Genomic DNA, 19,872 nt, shown 5'->3' with positions numbered 1-19,872 from the left:
ACGTGCAGGTGAGTCATAGTTTTATAATTGCGATGTTGCTAAGAGAGCAAGAAACAGGGCGAAGGTTAGAAACCTAGCAACCACGTGAAAAGATTTGATGTGGCTGCAAAAGCCTTTTTTAAAATTTCATGATGTCAAATATAACGTATTCTTGAGGTGAGTTTACTGCAAGTCACTTTTTTCTACGTCATGATTCAAGTCAGACTTAACAAACCCTGCACGATTATTACACATCTCAGAGTTAGGCGTGTTTGCACACACACACACACACACACACACACAAACCTCATGTCTTCTTGCTAAACCACTCTCTTTAATTTACTCCACCACTTCACAGGCACACACAAAGACACACACACAATTAGGATAAACTCCATATTTCCTTTATGAGTCCAATTAAAATCGAAGAGGGCCATTTCTCAAAGCTGTCGGACTGTTTGATGTTGAGGTGGAAATCTCTCTTGCTGAAGCTGCTGCGAGTCGCTGCCTTGAGTCTGGATGCTGGTCCTGCTATACTTCACTTCTAATTGTCCCCCAATTGAGTTGCATGCCAGCTGTGAAACCTTTTTATGACTGTCCTTCCAACTATTCAGAAATGGGATCTCAGCGCCTCACATAAAAACCACTTACATCATTTATGGTGTCTCCTCAAATTGAACTAGATATGGTGTTCAGCTGTCTTGTCGATGTCGCTCTTCGTATGTGAAGGAGGCTCTGAGGCTAAAATAGATCACAGCCATTTATGCAGGCTATAGTTTAATTGTTCCACCAGAGCGGCTTCTGTTTTTATTGTGTTTAAGATGTGGCAGTCTTTTTTTGTCCTACTGTATGTCAGAGTCCCTCCTTTCTATAAAGCACCAGCTCCGTTAACCATCAGTATCCTTGGTCCCCCTCCGTCCTCTGAAAAAAATCCTTTATGAAGCTGTATATCTTTTAACAGTGGGGGAAAACGTTTTGGCTCTTTCTTTGAAACGGCGGCTGTGTGGTCTGGCACCACCCACACGCATATCCTCGTTCTGACAACCTGAACCTAAACATTTCCCTCTATGAGTTGTAAACTCGACCCAAAATCTGGGGAACCACTATAATTTGCAGAATCTATAGGTGAAAGGATGTTAAGAGCAAAGTGGAGGGAAGTGGAAACGTTTATAATTTACTTTTAGAGGAGCCTCAGTCAGGATCCACAAGCTTGTGTGTGTGTGTGTGTGTGTGAAGAGTTGCTGTATGTGTGTGATTGTAAAACCAGTGCATATTTCCCAACTCTGAAAAAAATATGTTTTAGCTTCTTTGCAAATCAGCTGTGACTGTGGGCAGCTCCTGCGAGGAAAATCTAAAAAAATCATGAGTGCACACACATTATTCCCCGTACACGGAGCCACTTCTATTTTTAAGGGCATTTTTTGTCATTATCAGACAAGAGGGCACTTTGTCGTTAACAAGGAGGAAGGGGGGAATGGGAGATTAAACACTACAATAAATGCCCACATCTGTTTTGGCCACCAGCTTGTTTTGTCTCTCCATATTTAGATTTCTTTTACCTTCATTGGTAAACGATTCTAACGCAGGAAGTCACAGTTATAATGACCATTAACAGACTTTTTGGCAGGCAGGTGCTCAAATGAAAAAAACTGCTTAGTTGCTATTCTATCATTTGCAGACGGTTAATTCTGAATTAATTTCAATTTACACAGAGACTGTTATTATCTGTCCGACTCTTTCTACATTTATCACCAACAAAGACAACGAGGCCACATTTTGTCTGTTCTTATGGCTAAATAGAAAAAAAAAAAAAAAAGAAGAGCTCCAGCTGAGGTTCAGGTCCGTCTGTGCTTGTGTCCGGTCATAAGATCACAACAAACAGTCATATAGTTTCAGTAACACTTGGTTGTATTACAACAAAGATGATGTGGATGTTTCTGCTGGATTCATGTGCAGGTTTTCTTCTGGTCATCTGTTCAATCCCACCGCACGAAGAGGAGTCACACTCCCAGCCCGCAGTGTGCAGTTTATTCTGCTTTGTGATCGCAAATGGTGATGTGTGTTGAACGCACATCACCATCTGCTACACTATAAATATCCCGTATATTCACTCTCATGCTCCATCAAGAGCCAGGAGGAAAAAAGTGCACCAGCATGTTTCTCATTGCAGCTTCTGTAAGATTGCAGTCATGACTGAGGTATCTTTTTGCTGTCTGCAGGAATGTTGGGAAACTACCTGAAGTGATTCTATTTTTAGTTGTGTTCATTTTGCTGAGGCAGCGAATACAAGCCTGGATCAGAGGTATGGCTTCATTACTGAATGTTGCATTAACGATCTGTATATAATGACAAATCCACGTGGTCTGGGTTTCTTAAACTGCTGTGCTCTGTTTTCTTTTTGTTAAATCCTTTAACGTTCTCTCTTTTCCCACGAGTGTTCGAGTTCACCATGTAATCACCCAACAAAAGCGCCTAAGCGCCGTTCAGGGGATGGATGATCCACGCTGAGACCTAAAACAGCCACCAGGTGTTTACACTTGTCGTGCAGGAAACCAATTTGACTTTCCCAACATACATGAGACTCTCTGAGAGGCCAGCCCATAACAAATGGACGGACAGACAGGCCTCTACAAGTCTTCCCTGCTCGAGCGGGTTGCTGTTGGTATTTCCAGTTCATGCGGTTGGAGCCACATCATGTGAGGCCTCCTCGCTCAGATCGCTGCTATGATTTTATTGCAGCCTTGATTAGGCACATGTGACTAACTGCACACCCCTGTTGGCAACGGGTGAGCGGTTGGCAGAGCGCGGAGCTACTCCAGAGCTCTGAATTGTAACGAGAATAAGCCTTGCAGGTTCTCGAGGCGAGGGAGGGAGCCGCTCGCCGGGAATTCGATTCTTCTGGTCGTGTGGAGCAAAGTTGGCTCAACTCACCTCATTTCACACATTAACTGTTGCGTCTGTGTAGAAGAGAGTCATTTTCATTCTGCAGGCGGTCTCCACTACCTCACGAAAGAAAAATGCTAAATCCACTTCACTTCCCATGGAAAAACAAGTCGACTGGGTGAGCGAGGGAAAATGTTGGGGTCTTTAAAATGCAAACAATTCTGAGGCGGGGGGGTTTGACCAGTTTCCTGACATGAAGAGCAGAATACATCAAGACTGATGATAATCTCAAGAATAGCTTGGACCTCGTTCCCTTTCTCCCCTTGCACTGTTTTTCCAGAGGGGGGGGTGGAAAGAGACGTGGTTATGATTTGTGTCATGATGGATGCCAACATAAATTGGGCAGCTTTTTTTTTCTTTCCCCATTAAAGGGGCTTCTGCATAAAAAGAGCTGATCTACATTTACCACATTAAAGACGTCTGTGCGGGAACTGCCATAAACAAACACTCTGGAACAATATAAAGAGCTGGTACATTTTCAGGAGTCGAAACAAGGAGAGGGTCTGCGATGCTACAACACTCCTGTGTGGTCCTCCTCCCCCTCTCTCTCTCTCTCTCCCCTGGCTCATCCCCCTCTCTCACTTTCTCTCTTCCTTCTTTTGTGGCTCTAAGCCTATGAGCTGTCGTGGGCCCTTCCTTACTACACACCCAGCGGGGCTTTAAAAAGGACGGGCCAGAGGTCTGAGCAGTCACACGCGCTCTGCGCCGGCTGTGTCGACCTCTCCAGCTTTCAGGTTGCTTGGATTAGAGATGCAGACGCCAAAGTGCACGGCCCCCAATCTCCTGCTGGCCCTGCTGTGCTCCATCATGCCGGCTGCAGGGCGGGCCGCTCTGGAGAGCCAAGGTGAGGACACGGTGGAGTTATTACTGCTGCCTGCGGTGGGGATATTAGTAGCTCTTTGTGGGCGCAGAGGGACCAAAGGTAACCTCAGCGGGGTGAGTGAGGACACACTGTGCTCTCATACTCAGGTGTGTAGGTGTGATGGAGAGCGTGTGTTGGTGCAGATGCACAAAGGCGTGAGTGAGTATATTTTTATTTTTGCCCGTGTCTATGTAAAACGTGTGCTGGGCTGTTTGTCTTTCCGTTGTTTTGGCGTGTGGCCGGAGGAATGTTCCTCTGCTGTCCGTCATCTGGGCATGAACCGGCACAAACCAAAGTGTCTTCTTTTTTTGTCATGTTGACGCCAATCCCCTCACCTCACCCCCCCAAAGGAAAAATATAAATCAGTGTCAGGAGAAGGCAGAGAGAGATGCAGGAGCTTGCAGAAACCACTGACTCTTGAATTCATTTGAAGCTTCTGTGCACCAGAGCTCTACCAATCACAGCGCAAACGCCACTCTCATACCAAACAGTGAATATCTGCCACTTGCCTCTGAAATGTCCATCCACGTCCCCCCTGCGCTCGTCTCATTCTGCTTCTTTTTTGTGTGTTTCTGTGGATCAGCGCTGTACGAACTGGAGAAGGAGCCGGCTTATTGGGATGCTCAGGCGAAGGCGACACTGGATGCTGCGCTGAAACTCCACCCTCGACACCACCGGGCCAAGAACATCATCCTCTTCCTCGGAGACGGTAGGGATTCTGTCGCTACTGACTCGGCTGCAGGTGAAGTTTAATGGCTGATGAAATATGCAGCAGAGCTCCAGTTTGGGAAACAAGCTGTATGAGCAGTAAAGACTAATGAGTCGGGGGGGATTGTAAAACTTTAGACAGTTGTGGTAACTTGTTCAAACGTCTACACAGATGTTTGAGCGTTTGAGTAATGGCTGTTTCCTTGAGTGTTAAAAGTGATTTCTTTCTTTCTGCCAATAAAATTGTAAAGGACACTGATTTTCTCATTAATAGCTGTTAAGTAAACCCAATGAACTCAACCTGGACCAAGAACCTTGAGGCTAATTAGCATTAATGTTGTAAGTCTCTGTTAAACCACTTTGTTGTGCAGAGATGAGGACTGGTCACATTTCCCATCCCATCTTATGGGAAACATTTCCATTTGTACTTGACAGGAAAATATTTCACATTAATTGTCACACGTGTGATTTATTTACAGCTGGTAAGGCATGAAAGCAATTTTGGTGGGTTTGAGATTTAAGAGGCTTCTTTCCTGTTAACTACCAGAATATCTGGTTTAAATCAAACCCACTTGGTCACAGCTGAATTGCGTGAGTGGTTGGGACTGACTTTTCTTTGTGCATCTTTGCTGTAAAGACTCTGATGTTTAAGAGTTAAGTGACTTAGGCGCCTTTGTTCAAGTCTTATTGTTGACTTAAGAAAGAAAAGTGGTAAAAATAAAAGCTAACTCTGTTATTGCGTGAAATATATTCTAAATGGTGATATAACAGTAACTCCGGGCATATTAGGGTCAGTGCTCTCCAAATAATGGTCTGAATTGCTGCCTGGAAGAGGCAGAGTTGGCCTGTGTGATTTTTCAATGCGGTTCTTGCAGAAAACCGCTGCCCTCCCTGCCTGTTCATAACTCTGTTAATAACCTTGTAATGCTTGGACTTTGTCTGCTGAGACTGAATCTGAATCTGAGACTGAAAGTTTTTCCTCTGTGTTGAAATTACAGGCTGAGCTTTTCAAATATTTTTGGTCTGGATTCTTCTTGTCTTGAGTGTTAGAACAGAAAAGCATCATGTGAACTGGAACACTTCTTTAATATTTCCTATGACACCTCACTCTGTGTTTAAGCACACAGTTCTTGACAGTGACTGTTCTGTTGCAGGGATGGGCGTGTCCACGGTGTCAGCCGCTCGGATCCTGCGTGGTCAGATGGCGGGGCTGTCGGGGGAGGAGACGGTCCTGGCCATGGACACGTTCCCATACGTGGCCCTTTCTAAGGTGAGAATGTGACAGGCCATTTTCCCACAGACTTCAATACAGTCTGACTTTGAGGAGGCTTTCAGCAGTAGCTTTAACAAACAGCCTCAGTGATATTTTGTGAATTATTCTTGGTTTCTCAGAAGGAAGACCGTTTTAGAATCAATGTTGTTTACTTCTGTAGTCAGGATGGGATGTAAATAAACTTTCAACAGGAACGCGCCTGATGATTTGATTTGCAGTTAATCAGTGAGTATAAATGGGACAGTGATAATAATGATCCAAGGATATAAATCCTCGCTGTCCAATGTGACAGGCGAGGGAGAGAAAAAGACAAAGACTGAGAGACAGGCTTTGTTGTCCTAACATGTAACATCTTGCCTCATACCATCCTGCTCTTTCAATTTTAAAGAGCATTGAGGGATTTACCAAAATCAACCCTTTAAGTGAAAACGCTGACATTGTGCTAAAAGCAGTGAAAACACATTTAAAGTCTTATAAAAGCCCATTCCTGCCTCAGCCTCCGAGTTCTAATCTGTAATCAAACAAAGTTTTACATTTGTCTTGTTCCAGATAAAATCCACAGGAAGCTGCTGAGGGAACTTCCTCAGCCTGTTGTACGACTTTAAGATGCTGTAAATGTCTTCCTTTGTGTTCGTGTTTCCACCCGACAGACCTACAGCGTGGACAAGCAGGTAGCAGACAGCGCGAGCACGGCCACCGCCTACCACTGCGGGGTGAAGGCCAACGCCAAGACCGTGGGACTCAGCGCCAACGCCGTGGCCTACGAGTGCAACACCACCTTCGGCAACGAGGTCTACTCGGTTCTACGACGCGCTAAAGCACAAGGTATCAGACAGGAAGGGGGACCAGTGGACAGGTCTGAATTAGGTTCTTATCTGCGGATACGCTCTAACCTCAGAAATAAAACACCGGGAATAAAACAATCATCTGATAAGCGTGTTCTCTGCTACCTGACGGCTCAGTGTGGATTTCTAACTGTTCATTATGTGCAACAGCACAACATATATGTTATTATCTTATGTCTCCATGTCTCCATTTGTCTGCTTGTGTCTCAGTCATTATGTGTGTGACTCACTGCGGTGGCACCAGGTGCAGTAACTTCATGGCGCATTAGCAGGTTCTGTGACAAACTGTTTTTATCCTCGGCAAATGTGACTATTTTTATTTGTCTGGAGCAGTTTTTGGTGCTATGGTCACAATCCTGCGCTGTCTTTCTGACCTGTCTGCGCCTCTCCAGGTAAATCGGTCGGTATAGTGACCACCACCCGCGTCCAGCACGCCTCCCCTGCTGCTGCGTACGCTCACTCTGTCAGCCGGAGCTGGTACAGCGATGCAGATCTCCCCCCCGGCGCCCGCAGGCAGGGCTGTGTCGACATCGCCACACAAATGGTCACTAACTTTGACATTGATGTATGTAAGAGGCTTCTGAAGATATTTCATTCACATTCAGTTTGGTTTATGTGCGTATGTATTCTAAATATTAGGCTTATCTAAATTGTAGATTTTATTGGATTTTCAGATAGATGATTTAATGAGATTTATCTTTCTTATATTGCTCATAAGTCGACAAAGTAAATGAAGGACAGTGTTGGACTATGACTCATTTTATTTTCTAACTGTAATGAGTGCAGATGGACTTTGACCTGATTAAAGACATTATAAGATGACTGTACAATGGAGGACAGAGAACACAATAAAACAAGGCCTTAGATTTTAATGCACACGAGGTCCGAGTGCAAGACTTCCATTTGGACTCATTTGATTTGATTTGACTGAAATGTAGCAAAGATAGGCGTTATAAAAATGTCTGGCTGCTGTGCTGTTGGCTGCTCACACTTTTCTGGTTGAGTATTTAAACACACACATTTAGTTTCACGCCACACTCTTAAAGCACTTCACTGGACGACTTAATGGGCTCCCTTTAGGCCTGGACTCAGCACTCAAAGAGAGCTGATTGTTTAAATGGTTGAAATGTGGAGAGTTCAATGAGCCATTAAATAGAGTGTCCAGTGTGTCGTCTGATTTTTAGAGCTTTTTGGATTCACAGAGACTTTTAACATCCTGAATCTTTTGTATCTTTGCACCCCATTTTACTGAAACAGCCACCACTCTTAACACTGACGCTTCTCTTCTGCAGCACATCTCTCTTAAATAAAAGGCTTCATAAAAATCAGCTGAGGCTTCAAACAGTCATGAAGTCATGATGGAAAATAAGCAGAATTAACTGGTACTTTAACTAACCCCTGAACCCGACGCTTGGTCAATATGAAAACCATAACATGGTCTGGTGCTTTCAGGTGATTCTGGGAGGAGGGAGGATGTACATGACCCCAAAAGGCACCCCAGACCCCGAGTACCCCACCTCCAGCTCCCGCAAGGGTGACCGCAGAGACAGGATGAACCTCATAGACATGTGGCTGAACGCAAAACCAGTAAGGTCATTTCATCTTTCCGTCAGCTGCCGTCATATCTGCTAAAGAACGTCAACGACTGACTCGTGTTTCCTCTCGTTTGTTTCAGAACAAGAGGTCACACTATGTTTGGCATCGGAAGGAGTTTGACGAGATTAACGCCAAAACAACAGACCGGCTCATGGGTGAGACCACAGACGTGTTTACGCAATCTAAGACCATATGTACATGGTACACAACAAAGGTGTGTGTGTGTTGCACTCATGCTCAGTGAATTGAAGAACTCAGGTGTTGGCAGATAAATCTCTTATCTAAGTTACGAAACCTTATCAAGGGTGTTGAAATAGCAGGATTCCAGCAAGGCCAACTTTCATCTTTACAGCAACGTAGAGTCCTGACAGTGATGTCCGAAAGTCCAAGACAGTTCAGGCTGTCTCCGCTTAATGCAGCGAGAAATAATGGCATTCATAATGTGGTGTGACATTAAAAATGAGCACTGATAAGAAAACTAGCTCCTCTCAACAAACAAAAAAAAACAGACATCAAACTGTTTTTTAGTATTTTAGTTTCATACTGTCTCTAATTTCGTGTTGAATCAAACGTCAACTCAACAATTTTCCACTAAATGGGAGCGTAATTTGCCTGCGACAGAATGTCAACATATTCCTTCTTTTGTCTCGTATGGTCGCTGGTCCAACAGTTGGACCTTCTTTCTGTCGGACTGTCTGAACCACGAGGCCAGATGAGCAGTCGGATCACACCTGATCACACACAGACTCACAGAAATGTTGACTAAAACGCTCCAACGAGGCCTAAACACGAGCTGCGTCATTAAACTCTGATCAGCTCCGTCATCATCAGGAGGGCATGATTTATAGTCTCTATGAAAGCTGCTGCTGGTTTACCAGATAGAGCTCCAACTGAGAGACCGATAATGCATTCATTAGATGATCGTTTAGATTACTGATTCATAAAGCTCACACACACAAACAGACACACAATATAAAACAAATAAAAGTAGAATCTAGAACCTTCTCTTCTTCTGTGGTCTCAGGTTTGTTTGAGCCGAAGGACATGAGGTTTGAAGTTTTCCGGAACAGCTCACGAGACCCCTCCATCGTGGAGATGACAGAGAAGGCTGTTCAAATCCTCAGCAAGAACCCCAAAGGGTACTTCCTGTTTGTGGAAGATGAGTATTAATATCCCAACATGTCAGTCAGCACGATCCGTGAAACGCTTTTAACAGCAGAACAAATTAAGGAATCACTTGTTTTGTGGTGTCGTCGTACGAGGCAGAATCGACCACGGTCATCACGATGGCATCGCCCGGCTGGCCCTGACGGAAGCGGTGATGTTCGACCGAGCCATCGAACGCGCCGCACAGCTAACCAAGGAGTCGGACACGCTGACCGTTGTTACCGCCGACCACTCCCACGTCTTCACCTTCGGCGGTAACACGCCTCGAGGGAACCCCATCTTTGGTACACTGCATTTACCAAATGAAATTCCAACAGTCAATATTTCAGAGTCTGTTTATGTGACATAGAAACTCTGTTTTCCTTCATCACGTTGCTGTTCAGGTCTGGCACCGAAGAAAGCCGACGACAAAATGCCTTTCACCAGCATCCTGTATGCCAACGGCCCCGGTTACGTCCACATAAACGGAACCAGAGGAAACATCACCTTGGTGGATTACTGTGAGTACACTGAAATGCCTCGCCAAAGATGTGTGTACAGACAGCATGAAGTGATGCGGTTATGGCTGAGTCATGGCTGCGTCTTCCACTGGAAACTCAGATGAAATATGTTTTGTGGCACCGAGTCGTGTGCTCAGGCGCCATTGTGTACATGTAGCTGTGCTTTAAAAGGTTGTTTGTGTTTCCTTGCAGAACACTGGGGAGCAGTGATCTGGTTCCTGTCCCTCCTGTTCTGCACCACTCGCTTTAGTCATTCCATGAGTGTGTATACTTGAAGGAGGAAATATCTCTATCCAGGGATGAATTACCTTTTTAAAACCCCTAATTTTGCCTTTTTTCGAATAGACAGGCCTCATTTTATGTTTTTGGAACCAGTAGTTGTGTCTCTAAAGTGCACACTCAACCCATCTGTCACCTGAGGTCAACGTGTAATTACACGTGAGAGACTCATCTCTGTAACTTTAGCTGCCCATCTGCAGAATCACCGTACAAGTTGGGATCTATGTTCTGATGATGACGTTTTATTTTTAGAGAGGTAGACGTATTATTAGTGAAAGAGAATAAGACTTTATATACAAAGGGATGCCTCATCTGGAGCAAACCGAAGGATCTCAGACGTTCCCAAGCTTCTTTTCCAGCATTGTATGTTTTTAGGGGGAGGGAATGTTATAATTGTATCAAAAGGGCTTAAATGACCTGCTGAGGTTTTGAAAATGTTATAATCAAGTTTCATTTGATAAATTATAGAATTGCTAAACACCATTTTATGGGAAAATGGCCACAGAAATATCACTGTGGTGACCGTCCAGAGATGTTGTCTGGAGGACGGGACGGAATGGATGTCTGAGGTCCAACGAAGAGAATCGAATGCAGCTCACGGACGTGAAGACAGAGTCAGATAGAAGCAGGTTATTTTTGAGAATTACGATGCCGCAGTAAATACTTAAAGAGGAATTAGGACCCGACATTCATTCATTCATTCATTTATGATGATGTCGTCTTTTAGGCAACTGTTTTGTATTTTCTCTGATATGAAGACGGAGTGAAGAAAATGTGTCTTCATTTATCAGAATGTAAATCATACACATCAGCTAACTAACCCGTGTGTCCCGCAGAGGGCGGGTGGAGCACAGAACTGGGGGTCTGCAGCTCATTGTAACTGTGTTGGCTCTGACCAGAAGAAAACCAGTTCCATCATCCAGCCAGATGTTCAGGCTCAGACTGTTTGTGTTGTTGATTCAGCGACGTCTCCGCTGAAGATTGATTTATGACATTCCAACCAATCAGTGGTGTGCTCGGCAAATTGTGCTCAACTCTTCTCGCCCCTCTTGGCTCCAAAAATGCCCCCGCCCCTCCCCCACCTTTATCTCTATCGGTTATTTATATTCCTCTCTTCTGCCTTTTAGTTTTTGTCCTCGTGCAGCCAACATTTGGCGTCATTTGTCTCTCTGCTTGTTTCTCCAGACGACGAAGAGTATATGCAGCAGGCTGCCGTCCCATTGGACGCTGAGACGCACGGCGGAGAGGATGTGGCCATCTACGCTAAAGGCCCGATGGCTCACCTGTTCCACGGGGTGAAGGAGCAGAACTACGTGGCCCACGTCATGGCCTACGCTGCCTGTTTGGAGCCTTACACAAACTGCCCTCCTCACGCACACAACCGCACCTCTGCGGGGTTTGTGAACGCACCCTCCAGCTTCCTGTTGGGCTCACTCAGCCTCCTCTGGTTGGTCAGATGACCCTCAAACACGCACACACACACAAATACATGCAGCCATACAGTCACAACATGCACACCAACACACACATGTCCCATTCTGCGCACAGACTGAGTGCACGGACAAACATACCAGTACTGTTCACAATGACTGAAAATCCAACGTGTCCAAAAGCTTCAGTACTGTAATCTACCGTGCAGGAGACACGGAGGCTTTAACATCTCTCTTCTCAGGTGCATGCTAACAGAAAGACAGTGCAGGCCAGAACACATGCAGCAAAGATTAACAGGAATTCACAGTTCTTCTCTGTTTCCTGTGAGGAGGCTTCCACATTTACAGCGTTTTTCTTCTCCCTTCTTGTGACTACTAATTTTAACTTGCTCGTTCTTTCATAATTTGGTTCGATTTTTATCCTTTTGTTTGTCTTTGTTAGAACAATCTGCTATCAAACACTCACAAGGAGCTGCAATTTAGTGTTTGCACATTAATCAGATGCTTTATCGCGATGATCCTGAAACCAGCAGGCAGCCTGTGTACTGTGGTTGCTTGTCCCGCCATCTTGTCTTTTTCTGCCACATGAAGCTGTCGCACCAACAGACAAGAACTCATGAAGAAACTGTTCCTCCTGAAGGGGTGAAAATCACAGCCTTTAAAATTTTTTACGTTTTGTACTTTGACCTCATCTGGCTCCAAATAGTTCATTTGTTTTCTGTCTCTTGATACTTTGGATTGTACATGAATGTATTTTCCTAGCAAATTTTGTCAATGTATTTTTATATTGTGTTTTTGAAAATATTACTTGAATAAGGATAAAAAAAATCCACCTTTTTGTAGATGAATCTATTATCCAGTTCCTTTATTCTCTTATTGCAGGTAAAACCTTATTTTGTGATTCCTTCTGAAAAGAACTGACATTTAACATTTTCATCAGCATCAATGAACTGTAACTTTACTCATTTTCTAAATAAAGAAAAGGAAAAAAAAAAAACAACAAAACCAAAAACAGAGCACCATTAGTGTAAACGAGCTATTTGGAAGTTCCTCTATTGCTACGTAACATTAAAAGTCCTTCTCTCATCAAAGCTGTTTTCAGCAGCGGAGAGAAACCTTTTGGTCTTACTTCTGTTTTTTGGACTGATGTTATCAACTAGCTCGCCCTGCTCTTTGGAACTGGATCATCTGGCTCTAGGATCCAGGATCGTTGTAGCGACGAGGTTCAGAGGTTTATTATAACCTCAGCTCGCCTAAAGCTCTCTGCTAAATTGGTAAAGAAACAGTAATTAAATAACTGCTGCATAGAAGCAAACTTACAGAGATCCTTTTAACTGAACTTCTAATTAAAAAAAGTAAACCAACAGTCGGTCTCTCAGACTTCACCAAGTTTAACATTTTACACAGAAAAATGTAATAAGATCAACCACAGGAACTGGATCATGAATGAAGCTCATTGAGCGATTTGTGAGCTGGCCGTTTTCCAACAGACATCAACACAATCTGACAGAATGAAAGTGTAGATCTATTTGTGCCTGCGACAGAATATCAATATATTCCTTCTTTTGTCTCGTATGGTCGCTGGTCCAACAGTTGGACCTTCTTTCTGTCGGACTGTCTGAACCACGAGGCCAGATGAGCAGTCGGATCACACCTGATCACACACAGACTCACAGAAATGTTGACTAAAACGCTCCAACGAGGCCTAAACACGAGCTGCGTCATTAAACTCTGATCAGCTCCGTCATCATCAGGAGGGCATGATTTATAGTCTCTATGAAAGCTGCTGCTGGTTTACCAGATAGAGCTCCAACTAAGAGACCGATAATGGATTCATTAGATCATTCATGAAGCTCACACACACACACACACACACACACACATACACCGCTTTACAATATAGAACAAATCAAAAGAGAAGAAACTCGCTGTGTGGTCAGATAATCAGCCTAAATGCGGCTGTTTGCCTCCAGATGTGCATAAAACATAAAACAGATCAGACAGTGAACTGACGTCAGAACACACATGTTCAAATTCTACAGAGAGAAATTTCAGGCTGCTGCCACAGTGAAGTTTGGTGTCCCTGGTCCTGTGCTGTGTGTGCGTTCAATGACACTTTTTTACTCACTGTGTACAGCTCCTTTACGTGTCCTTTGCTCTTTGGGTGCAGCTATAAAAGGATCGGAGTGCTCCGGTCCTCACATGCAGTCGGCACCATGGACTCTAAACATAAGCTTGTTTTCACTGGACTACTAATTTTTGTTTCAGTTCAGTGGACTTTGTGTTATTCAGGTAAGAACCTGCTGCATCTTTCAAATCAGACCTCGATGAAAACACAAAGAAGTATCATCGTATCTATTTTAATTTTAAAGGGTTGCTAAAAAAAATTAAACATGCTCAGATACTTAAAACATGTTAAAGAACATGGAAGAACGAAAAGTGTCTCCCAGGACCAGGGCAGTAATAAACAGACAAATCATCTAAAATCTATAAAATAAAACCAACAAATAAGAACATTACAGTTGCAGATCTATATATAATTCAGTCTGTTCTAAGTGCTTTGACATTATCTGAGAAAAAGTCAGTGAATTTCACTGCTGATGTTTTTATTTATTATGACTGTTGCTGTTTTTTTCACATCGTCATTTTCTTTCTTGCAGAAGAGGAACTCCATGCGAACTACTGGAACGTCAAAGGAAAGCAGGCTCTTCAGACGGCCCTGAGCATGCAGCCGAACGTCCACCAGGCCAAGAACCTGATCCTGTTCCTGGGGGACGGTGAGTCTTCAGCTACCCGTTCTGTTCATTTGTTCAGTGGAAGAGAAGCTCTAAAGTGTGAGTTTGCTCATCGCAGAGAGAGAGAGCCATGGTGCTCTGTAGACCAAATGATTGAGGGGACCCTGAGCCGCAGGGATTCATGGGTAGATGAATGTCAGCGTCTGCTCGCCAGCGGTTACTACTGCTTGGAAAGCTGCTCGTAACAGAATGAACTGAGGTTAAACCACAAGTCGCCTTATTTTTCTGTAACTGATCTGAACACCACAGAGAGTTCATTCCAGTTCACCATCAAATTTTAAATTCCTTCAGATTAGAAGCAACTTCTTATTTGAAAAGTTACATGAAAACTTGAAGTGATCTTCACCCTCATTTTCTCTCCTGGTTTAAGACGCTCGATGGGACGAGCTGATATTTCCTGATAAGACACTGAACATGCAGCCCTGACCCCCCCACCTCCAGGACTCACAGATGGAAAGATAGCGTGCTTCTGTTTACTCAACAATCTGCTGCACAAATGACCAATTTATAGATGGATAAAGTATGACTTTATGGTCACAGCCCACAAACATGCTGACAGCAGCACTCTGCAGATGTTATCAATGTTTTGGATTGTTCAGTAACATCTAACGACTCCATAAGTGACAAATTACAAAACTGCAGATATTAATGACCCACCTACGAGGAACTTCAACTGCATGGCTGATTTCTCCTGCATTTTCTGAGGAGGCTGACAACGTCTCAACTCATCTCAGAAGTTCTCCCCACCTTCTACAGAGGCACCATCGACAGTGTGCTAACAAGCAGCACACAAAGGCCCTGAGAGGAATGGTGAGGTCACACTGCCACCTTTTGAGGGCCTGACCCAACAACGCTGTCTGCCATATCATCAGGAGCCGCTCTCAGGCAGACGGTGCCGTAGCATGAGCTGCAGGTCTGTGTGGTCTCGTGGAAGCTTCTTTCCAACTGCCATCAGACTGCTTCTGTTTTCTACTGTACATTCTACAAACAGTCTACAAAAGATACTTAGTGCAATATGAATATTTTAAATCAGAATGTTCATATTTATTACTCTTTTTATATTTATTTATTGCTGCTGTTGGTGTTTTTATATTCTGATGTTTTTATGTGAACCAAATGCAACGTAATTTCGTGGTTGAATGACAAAAATAAATCTGAATCTGAATCTGATTTTTGATGACACATGAGGCAGGTTTACACGTCAAGTCTTCATCTGCAGGACGTTGTATTGGAGTGGTGGAGTGGAGTGATTACAGAGCAGAGTAAATGTGGGGTTCTGGCTGTATTATGTACTTCTCATGTATTTTTCGTCTGCCTTTAAATTCTCCCATCAGCTGAGCTGTTTGTGTCCCTCTGAGGACTACAGCCGCTCTGTCCTTCCTCAGTCCACCTTGTCTAACCGCTCAGGTGTGTTTCCTGCCTGCAGGAATGGGGGTGCCGACGGTCACCGCCGCCCGGATCCTTAAAGGCCAGATGGCGGGACATTCAGGGGAGGAGACCAGTCTGGTCATGGACACCTTCTCTCATCTGGCGCTGTCGAAGGTCAGATAGTTAAAAATAGCTAATTAAAATCAAATCAAATCAAATCAGATTTATTTGTATAGCACCAAATCATAACTAAGTTACATCAAGGCAGTTCACATGAAGAGCAGGTCTAGACCAAACTCTTTATAAAATGATCTAAAGAGATCCAACAGATCCCAGATGAGCAGGAAAAACTTCCTTTGAGAGGCAGAAACCTCGAGCAGAACCAGGCTGGGGGGGCATCTGCCTCGACCGGTTGGGTTGAGAGTGGGAGAGAGAGAGAGAGAGAGAGGGAGAGGGTGAGAGAGGCGTGGGATGGTGTAGGCAGGAAAATGTCGCTACATGAAGTTCTTGGAGATGAGCTGTAGGACAGAATTCATGAAGATATGGCAGCAGCAGGTACGATGCTGAGTGAAGCTCTGAGCTGAGAACTGCACAAAACACGTTCCATAGTTCCTCAGAACACAGCTGACTGCTTGTATGTACTTCCCGTTTCCACGGTGACACAGTCGCCTGTTACGAGCCCGATCTCAAGATGTACGTCCCGTTCTTGTCTTGTAAAAAGGGCTCAGACACAACGTGAGCATTAACGTTATTGTATTTGGCACCGCAGACGTACAATGTGGACCAACAGATGCCCGACAGCGCCGGAACAGCCACGGCGTACTTATGTGGCGTGAAGGCCAACTACGGCACCCTGGGGGTCACCGCCGCCACCCCGAGGTACAACTGCAGTGCCACCTTCGGGAACGAAGTCACATCTGTTCTGCACCGGGCCAAGAAAGCAGGTAGCTACAGACCATTCTGATTGTGTTGAAATCTATGGGAAATTGTCCCTAATTCTCCCTGAATTATTAGCTCTGTGAACATTTCAAAAATCTGAAATGCCTTCAAAGTAATAATAATTCAAAATACTTTGCACTTTTTGCCAACTAGTAATTTAAAAGCTTATGTTGTCCTCAAAATGCTGAATTGAATTCAAACACATTTCTCCGTCTTCAGGAAAATCTGTGGGAATCGTCACAACGACCCGAGTGCAGCACGCCTCTCCGGCAGCAAACTACGCTCACACCGCCAATCGAGGCTGGTATTCTGACTCCCTGCTCAGCAGTGAGGCCATCCAAAATGGGTGCCGTGACATCGCATATCAGCTGATAAACAACACGGAGATAGACGTAAGGCTTAAGATGAAGATACCCCGAAAACACCAGTAACTTGTTGCAGAGTGATGAAATGTCTTCAGCTCATCCTTCCATCCACGCTACCATCACATCAGCACCACTCAGCATGTCTCATATTAGGAAAATTTATCTGGATTTTGGAATAGCTACAGTACGAATTGTTGTCATGTCTGTATAATGCAGGTGATTCTTGGTGGAGGTCGTCAGTACATGTTTCCCAAAACCATGCAAGATCCAGAATATCCCACGTTTTATGGAGACAGGGAAGACGGACAAAATCTGGTTCTGGAGTGGCAAAAGAACAAAAAGGTACACGGTGGATTTAACATTCTTCAGGTTGAGTGTCAATAAATGTTGTTTTCCCCACTGAGTTTTTACAAAGTTTATTTATTGGCCACAGAACGCTAAATATGTTTGGAACAAGGCTGATTTTGATGCTGTAAATCCTGCAAACACAAACTTCCTGATGGGTAAGAGCTGTCATCATTATTGTGTTTTGTCATTTGAATCCTTAATAAGGATACAGATTTAATGTGGAGCACCTGGCTCAGCTGGAATTATTTGTCATTATGCAGAAAATTATTCAGCTGCAATTTTGAGCAATTAGATGAGTTGGTTTCTCACAGAGGAACTCAAACATTTAAATGTTGTGTTTGTTTGTTGAAAAAGGAATCCTGAAACTTCTGTGTGTGTGTTTAGGTCTATTTGAGCCCAAAGACTGCCACTACGAACTGGAACGTAACCCGTCCACGGATCCGTCCCTCACTGAGATGACGGAGAAAGCAATTAAGATTCTGAGCAAGAACCCCAAAGGCTTTTATCTCTTTGTGGAAGATAAGTGTTTTCTGATTTCTGCCTTTAAATACCGAGTAAGAGGACACTGTCCTTTGTGTTGTACGGTCAAATCCTCGTCCAGTCACATCACAGTGATCTATAAATATGAGGAGGATGGGTTAGAAAGATGGAGAATCACTGAGATGACGGCTTTGTTTATTAAAGAAAGACTTTGTTCTGGATCTTAAGCGGTAGAATCGACCATGGGCATCATGAAGGGAAGGCCAAAAAAGCTCTGCACGACGCTGTGGAGTTTGACCGGGCCATCGGGCGAGCTGCTGAACTGACCAGTGAGCTGGACACCCTGTCTGTGGTGACCGCTGACCACTCCCACGTCTTCGCCTTTGGAGGATATTCTGCCAGAGGAAACCCTGTTTTAGGTAAAATGCACTTTCACATGCTGATGAGGTTTTCACAGGCCTGGCTGAGGGAGCAAATATCACAAACCTGTAGATCTCAGTTGGTTGTGTGTCTCACAGGAGTGTCTCGCTCCATCGCTAACGACGGGAAGCACTTCACCACCGCCGTGTACGGAAATGGACCCGGATACCAGATCAACGGGACCCGTCCGGATATGAACGAGACCGTTTCATGTAAGTGTGTATCCATCCGGTTATGAGAGAGGACAAAGTAATAAAGCAGCTCCACCTGGTGGTGAAACGGGATAAGGCACTGACAGTGAATCCATCTGTCCAAAAGTGGAGATTTGTTTTTGTCACAAATCAAATCAGAAGTCTTTCTGAGTACCAACATGAATAAGTGTTATATTAAGCATATCACGATACTGTAAGTAAGGCTTTGTTCTCCATTTACTTTACATCAAATGGAAACATGCCTTTGGGACTGCCGTACTCCAAACATCATACACAATCCACAGCAAAAATGCACAAAACATTGTAATATGTAAGTAGTATTAATATATAACTAAAGTGCATAAATCCATAGTTAATCTGTCTCCTCTGTCCTGTTTGTCCTCCAGCGGCTGATGATTATCGTCAACAAGCGCCCGTCCCTCTGGACTCAGAGACTCACAGTATCGAGGATGTAGCCATCTTTGCCAAAGGGCCCATGTCCCACCTGTTCCACGGCGTCCAGGAGCAGAGCTACATCGCTCACGTCATGGCCTACGCTGCTTGTGTGGAGCCCTACGACAACTGCAAGCTGACCCCCCACAACCAGGCCGGAGCCTCCCAGCCAAACCTGCTGCTCCTCCTCTCCGGCCTCCTTGTGCTCGCTCTCTGCTCCGTCAGAGTCTGAGCTCACAGCCTTCAGCGAACTGTGAAATCAGACACAACACTCTGTGGAATCTAAATGCTGTGAAGTCGCACAACTTAGAAGATGTTCTTCCATGTTCAGGCAGCCATTTTGTAAAAATTGAGCATTGCTGTTATTGCTGCATAGAGCCATCACTTTTAAGACTGCATTAAGTTTATTTATGTAAAATTCAAATAATATATTTTAAAGAAGGAATAAAGTAGTAATAATATTACATGTATTCAAGGTGTCTTTCCCTTTGTTGTCTATAAGAAGAATCTGATAGAACAAGAGTGGAAGTTATTGACAAATAAAGGATATTGTCTTAATCTTATTCTTCTAAAAATTCCAATTTATTTTTATTAATTGTAAAATTTGTGGGCACAATCTATTTTATCTCCATTCTCCATTACCTAAAATGGAAGGCCCATGTTTTTCATAAAATTTTTATTTTACACAAATTGTGTAAATTAAACTCCAGTTCAAGACATAAACCAAAAATCAGTTTGTATCTGTTTATCCACTATTGTGGAATAATGTGTTCCATTATTCCACATTCCACATTATTTCATGCCATCCTTAAAAATGCTCATTTAGCACATATAATTGCAAACATATGGATTTTTAAAAGTCTCTTTATTCCAAAAAAATTTCCATTTTTATCTTATTACAAACATATACTGCAAATAGAAGAAATATTAA

The 19,872-nt window shown here is 43.8% G+C and overlaps 2 protein-coding genes across 5 annotated transcripts; both read left to right on the top strand.

Annotated features, from left to right (window-relative positions):
- Positions 1 to 3,561: 3,561 nt before the first annotated feature.
- alpi.1 (alkaline phosphatase, intestinal, tandem duplicate 1) lies at positions 3,562 to 15,234 on the top strand. 3 transcript variants are annotated; one of them, XR_003840642.1, is made up of 13 exons: positions 3,564 to 3,766; positions 4,368 to 4,493; positions 5,647 to 5,762; positions 6,416 to 6,590; positions 7,003 to 7,175; positions 8,063 to 8,197; positions 8,286 to 8,361; positions 9,231 to 9,365; positions 9,466 to 9,657; positions 9,757 to 9,873; positions 11,338 to 11,599; positions 14,243 to 14,359; positions 15,134 to 15,234. XR_003840642.1 is itself a non-coding variant. In XM_029499429.1 (11 exons), coding segments are annotated over exons 1-11 (1,341 nt in total). In that variant the 5' UTR covers positions 3,562 to 3,672; the 3' UTR covers positions 10,068 to 11,330. The 3 variants fall into 3 exon arrangements, 2 of the variants coding, with proteins under 2 accessions (XP_029355289.1, XP_029355288.1); XM_029499429.1 differs by lacking the exons at positions 11,338 to 11,599; positions 14,243 to 14,359; positions 15,134 to 15,234 and adding an exon at positions 10,066 to 11,330 and having other exon boundaries at positions 3,562 to 3,766; XM_029499428.1 differs by lacking the exons at positions 14,243 to 14,359; positions 15,134 to 15,234 and having other exon boundaries at positions 3,569 to 3,766; positions 11,338 to 12,741.
- Positions 13,799 to 19,332, top strand: alpi.2 (alkaline phosphatase, intestinal, tandem duplicate 2). Of its 2 annotated transcripts, XM_029499430.1 has the most exons (11): positions 13,799 to 13,874; positions 14,243 to 14,359; positions 15,804 to 15,919; positions 16,515 to 16,689; positions 16,904 to 17,076; positions 17,266 to 17,391; positions 17,483 to 17,552; positions 17,782 to 17,920; positions 18,106 to 18,296; positions 18,396 to 18,509; positions 18,896 to 19,332. In XM_029499430.1, exons 1-11 carry the CDS (start codon positions 13,799 to 13,801, stop codon positions 19,171 to 19,173), a joined length of 1,575 nt encoding a protein of 524 aa, XP_029355290.1. In that variant the 3' UTR covers positions 19,174 to 19,332. The 2 variants fall into 2 exon arrangements, with proteins under 2 accessions (XP_029355290.1, XP_029355291.1); XM_029499431.1 differs by lacking the exons at positions 13,799 to 13,874; positions 14,243 to 14,359 and having other exon boundaries at positions 15,630 to 15,919; positions 17,782 to 17,916; positions 18,105 to 18,296.
- Positions 19,333 to 19,872: the final 540 nt, after the last annotated feature.

The sequence above is a fragment of the Echeneis naucrates genome, chromosome 4 (genome assembly GCF_900963305.1).
Source record: "Echeneis naucrates chromosome 4, fEcheNa1.1, whole genome shotgun sequence".
Taxonomy (NCBI): Eukaryota; Metazoa; Chordata; class Actinopteri; order Carangiformes; family Echeneidae; genus Echeneis; species Echeneis naucrates.
This window is presented reverse-complemented; position numbering and strand designations above follow the sequence as displayed.

What these genes read in the sequence shown, in the direction of transcription:
- alpi.1 (XM_029499428.1), top strand. Translation starts at nt 3,673, where the DNA reads ATGCAGACGCCAAAGTGCACGGCCCCCAATCTCCTGCTGGCCCTGCTG. An exon ending in CATACGTGGCCCTTTCTAAG is followed by an intron (nt 5,763 to 6,415) that starts GTGAGAATGTGA and finishes TCCACCCGACAG; the next exon opens with ACCTACAGCGTGGACAAGCA. An exon ending in GTACTTCCTGTTTGTGGAAG is followed by an intron (nt 9,366 to 9,465) that starts ATGAGTATTAAT and finishes GTGTCGTCGTAC; the next exon opens with GAGGCAGAATCGACCACGGT.
- alpi.2 (XM_029499430.1), top strand. Translation starts at nt 13,799, where the DNA reads ATGGACTCTAAACATAAGCTTGTTTTCACTGGACTACTAATTTTTGTT. An exon ending in GATCCTGTTCCTGGGGGACG is followed by an intron (nt 14,360 to 15,803) that starts GTGAGTCTTCAG and finishes TCCTGCCTGCAG; the next exon opens with GAATGGGGGTGCCGACGGTC. An exon ending in AGTGGCAAAAGAACAAAAAG is followed by an intron (nt 17,392 to 17,482) that starts GTACACGGTGGA and finishes TATTGGCCACAG; the next exon opens with AACGCTAAATATGTTTGGAA.